General features: G+C 32.4%; 1 protein-coding gene across 1 annotated transcript in view; it reads left to right on the top strand.

Moving 5' to 3' along the window:
• Nucleotides 1-3841: 3841 nt before the first annotated feature.
• LOC111085871 (phosrestin-2-like) overlaps nucleotides 3842-8264 on the top strand; it is a 30828-nt gene continuing 26405 nt past the window's right edge. Inside the window, exon 1 of the mRNA XM_022386445.1 lies at nucleotides 3842-3928. Within this exon, the coding sequence (XP_022242153.1) occupies nucleotides 3878-3928 (51 nt within the window). The 5' untranslated portion in view covers nucleotides 3842-3877. The remainder of the gene's footprint in view (nucleotides 3929-8264) is intronic.

The raw sequence follows: 8264 nt of genomic DNA, 5'->3' as shown, positions 1-8264 counted from the left end.
TAACTGTATTCTTCATTTCCTGACTATGATTTTTTAACTGGCGTAATTTAGTAGCATTGTTATATTACCTTTTCTAGTTAACTCACAACCATTGCTTTAATGTTGTCTTAGTACTTAATCTTATGTTAGTCATTCACACAAAGTAACACAAGGGCTACTTGCACTAACCGTCCTTAGAATAAAAGGAAAATAACTAATCAGCACTATCTACCCTGTCAATTCTTGGGTTAATCTAATCGAATAGTGGAACTTAATCATCACTCTTATAACGCGCCCCACGACCTCAAATTGCGAAGTGTAATTATGCGGCAACAAAACATGAACCATGAACCCTCGGATTCACAGTCAAGTACGCTAATCCCTTGGACATCTCTGCCCTCATTAGACTGAACAAGCGCCATCTTAGAATGTGACAGCACTACTATCCCAAAGGAATCTGCCACAAAGATTCCTTCTTTGTTAAGTCTTACACTATTGAATGGGATCAAAGTATCATGCACGAGCGGACAGACTTTGAAATTGTGTAAGAGTATAAATGTCTTCTGATGCAATAACACTGCTCTGACAAAATCAAAGAAATCCCTTTGTCGTTTATTTCTACTGATACAATGAATCTGTAGACGATGCCTTAAATTAGAGACATTTTCCGAGGAATTACTGTGTATATGTATTGATTTCCTTTCTTTTTTTGATATATTGAGAGAAAAGCAAAACAGACTTGCACCTTAACTTACAAAATAAAATATTCAGAAGACAAATAACAGTTATGATTTTAAAAGTAAAATATATTTTCTTCATTTTTATTTCATTCCACAATATCAATTCGAAGAAGGTCCATGTTTTTCGAGACACATCAAGATAGTTCTTTGATAGAGATCATATTTTGCAAAAATATTATCAAAAATTTCTTCAGAGACTTGTAATTCAACAAAGATCACCTCTTTAATAAGAGCTCGTCAACCAAATCAATATATATGAGACTGGAAAAATAAATAGAGAATAGAATTTCATGTTGAGAGAGCAAACTTCGCTTTAAACTCACCTAAGGATTTTTTAAGACTTCCAAAAAGTCCAATCGGTGACTGATCTATGCATGAGTTGACACTTTAGATCTAACAATTCAGTTGTTAAACCTCATTCATAAATAAAAAACCACTTATTTACAGATATAAGTATACCATAAGTTTAAAGAAATCTGGATTATATATACCATAATTTACATGTTAAAATTATCTTGTTCTAAAGAATTACAAAAAAGCAATTAAAGTATCTGAAGGTTTTATGAAACGTACAAATTGCTAAAACTAACGTGGGGTCTAAACAAAACGACTACAAGATAAGTGAGATGATTTATTTAGAATGAAAAGAACAAGAAAAAATTCGACTTATTATAAAATGGTACTACTTCTATACACTGAATAAGTCAAAGTTCTCTAAGTCAACAAAAATGTTTGTCTAAGTTTATTTTCTTTGGAAAATGTTTAGTAGAATATTAAATGTTGAATACAATAACATCATAGCTGTGATATCAGAAACCTTTAATTCACTAGTGTTAAATATTGCAGTAATACCTTGTTACAGGCTTCTATCATACTAATTATTGACACCAAAAATGGTTTCTTTCGTGCACTATATCACTCAAAATGTTCTGTTTTTAAAGAGAAAGTTTTGATGCAAATTATTATAATTTTTTACTAAGTGTTATAAAACATGGCGTCTTTCATACCAAGTATTAGTGTAATTAACCAACTCAAACATGATTCTCTTTACACAAAATATTACTGTAGTAATCGACACAAACATGGTTTAAAATTTAATAAATGATTAAAATCAACGTTATATATTTAAACAGTTTTAAAACTTTATTGAAGGCGTCAACGTCTTCCATTTTGAAAGCGCACCAGGAATCATTTCGTATAAAAACGCCAAAAAATTTTGCATTTTATACATATATTTACAGAACTTTAAAAATATGTTCAAGACAGGAAGATTTAAGTAACGAACTGTTACTAGTTAAGTATGTAGCTGTTGAAAAGGGATTTGAACCAAATATAGTAGATAGCGCATTTAAGAAATTTAGAAAAAGGTTCAATGTTAGTTTAAAATATTACATTAAGATCTATTTGTGATAAAACCAAAAAATATACTTTACGTTTACCTTATATTCCAGGATTAACAGGTCAATTATTTAAAGCTTTTAAAAAGTAACACAACTTTTATCCTATCTTGAAACCTATAAATATGATTAAATAAATGTTAGGGAATACTAAAGATAAAATAAAATTAAAAAATAAAAACTGGGATTTACAAAATAGTTATGTTTGTTTGTAGTTAAGCACAAAGCTACACAATGGGCTATCTGTGCTCTTTCCATCTCAGGTATCGAAACTCGGTTTCTTGCCTTGTAAGTCCACAGACATACTGCTGTACCACTGGGGGCTACAAAGTAGAATGCGAATGTTGGGGATACTCATATTGGTCATACTAAAATAACCTTTTTTTTTAATATAAATTACAGGAACACAGAGGTTACATAAGGAATAATAAAATAGAAAACTCGGCTATAGCAGAACACGTAAAAACAACACAATTTTATGGAAAAAACGACAATTTTAGCTCAACCTCGTAATATTACATCTTTAAATGTCAGAGAATCACTAGAAATAATAAAATTAAATGATGTATAAAACAGAGATGAAGGGTCATCAAATGAATGCATTGATATTTGGCGTATTTATTATAAAGGTTGACCAAGAAATTATGTAAATAACAAAGCAATGTAATATCAGTAAATTATTGTGTATTGTAAATAACTCCTGAAGACAATGTAGAGGATGTTGAAACAATATACAGGTAAAAAAGAGTGTACTTTTAAAGTAGAAGCCGTTGACGGCTTCAATAAAGTTTTAAAGCAGTGTAATTATAAAACGTTGGTTTTAATCAATTTATTAAATTAATTTAATTTTAAATAATACACAAGTGCTGATCAATTGTATTTACAAACATGGCTTGTCTCATACTAAGTATTATTCAAGAAATAAAAACAAAAAATAACTTATTTTATTGGCCATGTGGTTAGGGCGCTCGACGCGCAATCTGTGGGTCGCGGGTTCGAATCCCCGGCGTTATAATGTGACGGTCAATCCCACTATTCGTTGGTAAAAGAGTAGTCCAAGAGTTGGCGGTGGGTGGTGATGACTAGCTGCCTTCCCTCTAGTCTTACACTGCTAAATTAGGGACGGCTAGTGCAGATAGCCCTCGTGTAGCTTTGCGCGAAATCCGTAATAAACAAACTTATTTTATTAATTATTAATATATTACAATAAATATTATTCGTAACGTAGGTATGTTCTAAATAATACTGTAATGAGTTAAAAAGAAACCTAGACAATGTATATTTCTACAATGCTTTTCGTTAACGTTATGGTATTTCTTTTTTTCCAAGACCCACGTAAAACTTCTGTAGGTATAAATGCTTAATCGACACTTAAATCAAGCAGTGTACCAAAAGTTTATGATAATAAATTTCTCAATTTGGATCAAAACAAACACAAAATGTCCACTATTTAGAAAAGATGAGATTGGTTGGTCTGTTCTAATGAGGCTTAACATAATTTCTAGAGATGTTTGGAGACAATGAATAAGAAGAGCAGATGGCACGTGCTCATCCGTATATAAAAGTTTTGTTGACAGACAAGCTTACATTCCCCTGAACATAATCCGGACCTCAGCGAGCTTACGGCATCACTGGCTTGCCTGCCAACGGTAATCCTTCCTCTTACATTTCCAAGTAACACCACCAGGTGGTTTTTGAAAGTAGACGAACACTTCCGTTAGCAGACGCAGGTAGAACTTGGAGACGAACAAAACCATTAGAATGGTTCTCGACTCAAACCGTATCTTCAAAAAAAGTGCGGCAGATGGTAGTGTAAGTATCGAAACGTTTGTTATTACATTTATATGGCATGAGTTTTTTTTTTTTTACTTTTATATTTGTTTTAATGAATGTTCGAACCATCGATTGATTGTTTGAAGTTAAGCACAAAGCTACACAATGGGCTATCTGTGCTCTGCCCACCACGGGTATCGAAACCCGGTTTCTAGCGTTGTAGCTTCGCAGACATACCGCTGTGCCACTGGGGGGCTCGAACCATCGAATGGCTGGTTTTAACATACTGTCAATGTGGTGAAAAATCTAAGACTTTGGTTAAATAGAGATGTTATAATATATCAAATATTTTGCGATGAACATTATCATAATCATATTTCTAAAGCTTTCTGGAACTTTGATAATATTAAACGTTCATATCCCATACTCTGCAATCCTTTGTTGTAAAAACAAAACGATAGAAATAAAGAAAAATTGCTTGTGGTTACTTTAGATTATTTCATGAATTTTCGAAACTTGAAAAACCTACCGTATGATATGTAATAGAATAAAAACTACATTATCTTACTATCATTTCCTGACGTAGAGACTCATTTTCACCAGTATAGTCACGTAAGGTAAAGAATATTTATACTTTTTTCTAATAGAATGATAAAAGACTTAAAAAGATGAATGTAATATGTTTTTGTGTGTATCTCTCCTATGAAGCTGGATGTGCTTGTTTACAAATAAAAGCATATTTAAAGAGATTATTTTTTTTTCTTTTGTGATTTATAAACAAATCACCAGTAATTAGTTTCAACTTTTGAAGTGAAAATTGACTTCGCTTTTCCTCAGTCCGTCAGAAGTATATTTTTACAAAGTGACTGTGATTATACATATTGAAAAACTATTTGGTCTTAGTGAAGCAGAAGTGCTACCTTTTATCTATATGCGCTGATGTTTGTGCAAACATTATTTATATAAATGATGAATTTATTGCTTTGTTTGTTTTTTAGTTTCTATACTTTCAGCATAGAGTAAACATAATTCAATCAGATTTCAAAATATTAAGCCTCCCAGTGGCACAGTGGTATATCTGCGGTCTTACAACGCTAGAAAGCGAGTTTCGATACCCGTGGTGGACACCGCACAGATAGCCCACTGTGTAGCTTTGTGCTTAACTTCAAACAAAATATTAAATGGAGCATTTACATGTATTAAAATGGGAACCATCTGTATAAAATTAAACGAAAAATAACTAAATGTTATTTCTATATAAAATTTATATTTTTTGACAGCCAGGTTAAACGAATAGATCAAATATCAATAAAAGTAAATTTGTATTTTTATTGCAAACCCATACCATCATAACCCTCAGTAACCATTTTTCGTATCCTCAATAAACCTTGTCCTTTATCTTTATCCTTATTAATCTAAGTCATTTTATCCTCATTATCCTTAGTTAATACCGGTTGCATTTTTGTATTTTATGTTATGTTTGTAATTAATTAATGTGTTAATGTGGAAGAAGAAGCTTTAAAAACCTCAAGTTCGTTTACTTTAAAAAATTAGAAATGGTGTCAAGTTTAATACATCATTAAAGAATTGACGAGTTTTTAAACTTTAATGTTCTGAAACTGCAAACAGATTTTATAAAAGTATTATTTTGAGCCATGCTATCTAGATTTGAAAGTAAAATCAGTTAACAAGAAGTCTTCCTGTGTTTTATTTACTTAGATTTAATAGCCCGTCAATACACAAGGCGAGACTTTGTTACTTCGTTTAGTTACATCACGTCAATAATTATAGCAGCAAGTATGCAAGTATTTGTACATCTTCAGAAAGCTATAATTGTTTAGTAATTCTCACGACCATCTCCTACCAATGGCGGATAGTGGAATGGGCTTTAGAAATAGAGGTGAGCTTCGAATAATCAAGAAGCAGCCGTGCATAAACTGGCTGTTGTTATGGAGGGCAAGGTGGAATATCTGATGGTGCAGATTATTATAGAATAACTGCCCCCGCAGCCATACATTGGATAACAAACACTGTAGAAGATTTTCAAAACCGCAAAATTTTTGGACGTTTTGAGAGGAATAGCTCATAACATACGGTTCTGATGTACTTACGTTATATAACTTTGCATAGTTCAACATTTCTATTTTATTACAATAAACAAAATGTAACATGAAAACTGCGTTATTTTCTCTTACTTAAACAGTTTTAGGTAATTCATTCTGCTGTGAAATACAAGAAATATGTGTTTTTATTCCTATTTTAGTCAGCTATATTAATATAATAAGATATAGCTGCGGAAGGGGGTAGTTGTCCAGGAGGAAGTTGTCAGGTTACCAGTAAAAGACAGTTAAAATTCCTAGGGCATGTCATACGCGAAGAAGGCTTAGAATATCAAATGCTCACTGGAAAGATCGAGAGGAAAAAGAGACAGAGGAAAGCAAAGAACAAGGTGCATTGCTAGCCTGAGGAAGTGGATTGACAGCCCAGTAGTGAAAGAAAATGACATCATCCAATTAGCTTGAGACAGAAAGATGGAGAACCATGATCGCCAACGTCTGCTCTTAGAATAGACACAAGAAAGAGAGAGAAAGAATAGTCACCTATTTCCTGATGAAATCGTTCCTTTTTCATTATACGTAAAGTTAAGAAACATATTCAGATTTTACTTTAAACAAACATATGTATAACTTCGTACTACTACCTGAGCTAGTGGTTAGTGTGGTGAATGACTGTTTATATTCTAAATACGTACGGAATATGATACTCATTCTAAGAACTTATGAATGGAATAAAAATGTGTAATACTATTTTAACCACACTATATATGTCACATCCAGTGCCGAAAAGACCTCTTGTGCAATACCATGGTTCATCAGGTCAGCTGGGATACGACTGACATACTACTAGTCTGTTAATATCGTCAGTTGCCTGAACAATAACTGTTATGGCATGAAATAAATTAAGTAACTCAAGTTTAAATATTATCACATTTAATTAAGTCATTTACAAACCACAATTACGGTAAGAAGTAATAACACAATATTATTTAGTTAGTTTTAGCGCCAATTATTCAACAGTATTATTATCATTTTTACTTAGATTAACTTTACCATCATTCAGCAGAACTAGCGAACCACAGGCTTGTGTTCTTCTGATCAGAACGGATCAATCAACCATAGTGTCAACTGGAGAAAACAATATTAGTATTTCAAGAACTTATTAGTGAAAGTAAATAAGAATATGTAATAATATGTCAGCCACATTATATCTTACATATCCCGGCTAACGTACTATCTATATCATCAGTTGGATGAACAATAACTGTAATGGTGTGAAATAAATTAAGTGAGTGAAAGTAATTTAGTCACTATAAACAAAACATGAAATTTCAATACAAGATGCTCATTATTTCACTCACATTCTTGGTGTACAGTATCAAGATCATTTGTAAACTATTTTTATCAGTAAAATATCTCAAAACAAAATGTGCGGAAATGATAGCTTTCTAACTATAAGTTCGCAATATGCTTAGCTTTTTAAATATTCCACTGTTTGTCCCAAACCTGAAACTAGTGAACTTTGGAAATTTTTCTTAGGGTAGTATGAAATTACAAAGTGACATAACAGTGCTCTTGAGGGGGACATATATGTGCACATGGCAATGAAGTAGTGAAAGAACTGGAAAGGAACTTCCCTATACAATTTATCATCAAATAATTTGTACTGAAAAGGTAAATAAAATTGTCACCAAGAAACTTGTACAGAGAAGGAATTGCATTATGTCTAGAACTCCTGCTCAGTAAAGGAAATATGTCGTCTACAGAAAACCCATGCATTAGGTTGTCAAGAAATTAATGTCGAGTTTTGTAACACTTTCATTAACCACCCTCTAAAAAACGTACATCAGGTATAATAGTTAAACGAACCGCCTAAACGTCACGTTAATGTAGCCTATATAATGTGTAAAGTTTAGTGTACTCTAATCTCTTATAGTGATGGCACACGACGAGACACACACGTTCGGCATGTAATGCTGTTTGAATATACGAAGGGAAACAACGCCTCTGTAGCCACACAGAATATCAAAGAAGTTTATAGAAATGTTTTGAACTTTCGTAAGTGTCAACGTTGTTTCATCAAATTTCATTTAGATGACTTCAGTCTTAAAAACTGTGATGGCAGGAGCCGACATGTTGGAATTGATATTGATGCTCTGAAGACGCTTGTTGAGTCTAACCCAAGGTAACGCACTTGGGTTTAGGCCCTGAAATACTTAAATAAAGTACTTAAATAAAACAATGCTAGTAATATAGATTACAGACAAAACTGTCAAACTCTGTAACAAACAGTTGGTAAAAGTTCTGTATCTAGATAC

This window comes from Limulus polyphemus, unplaced genomic scaffold (assembly GCF_000517525.1).
Source record: "Limulus polyphemus unplaced genomic scaffold, Limulus_polyphemus-2.1.2 Scaffold674, whole genome shotgun sequence".
Taxonomy (NCBI): domain Eukaryota; kingdom Metazoa; phylum Arthropoda; class Merostomata; order Xiphosura; family Limulidae; genus Limulus; species Limulus polyphemus.
The sequence above is the reverse complement of the archived record's forward strand: the minus strand, read 5'-3'. Positions and strand labels throughout refer to the sequence as shown.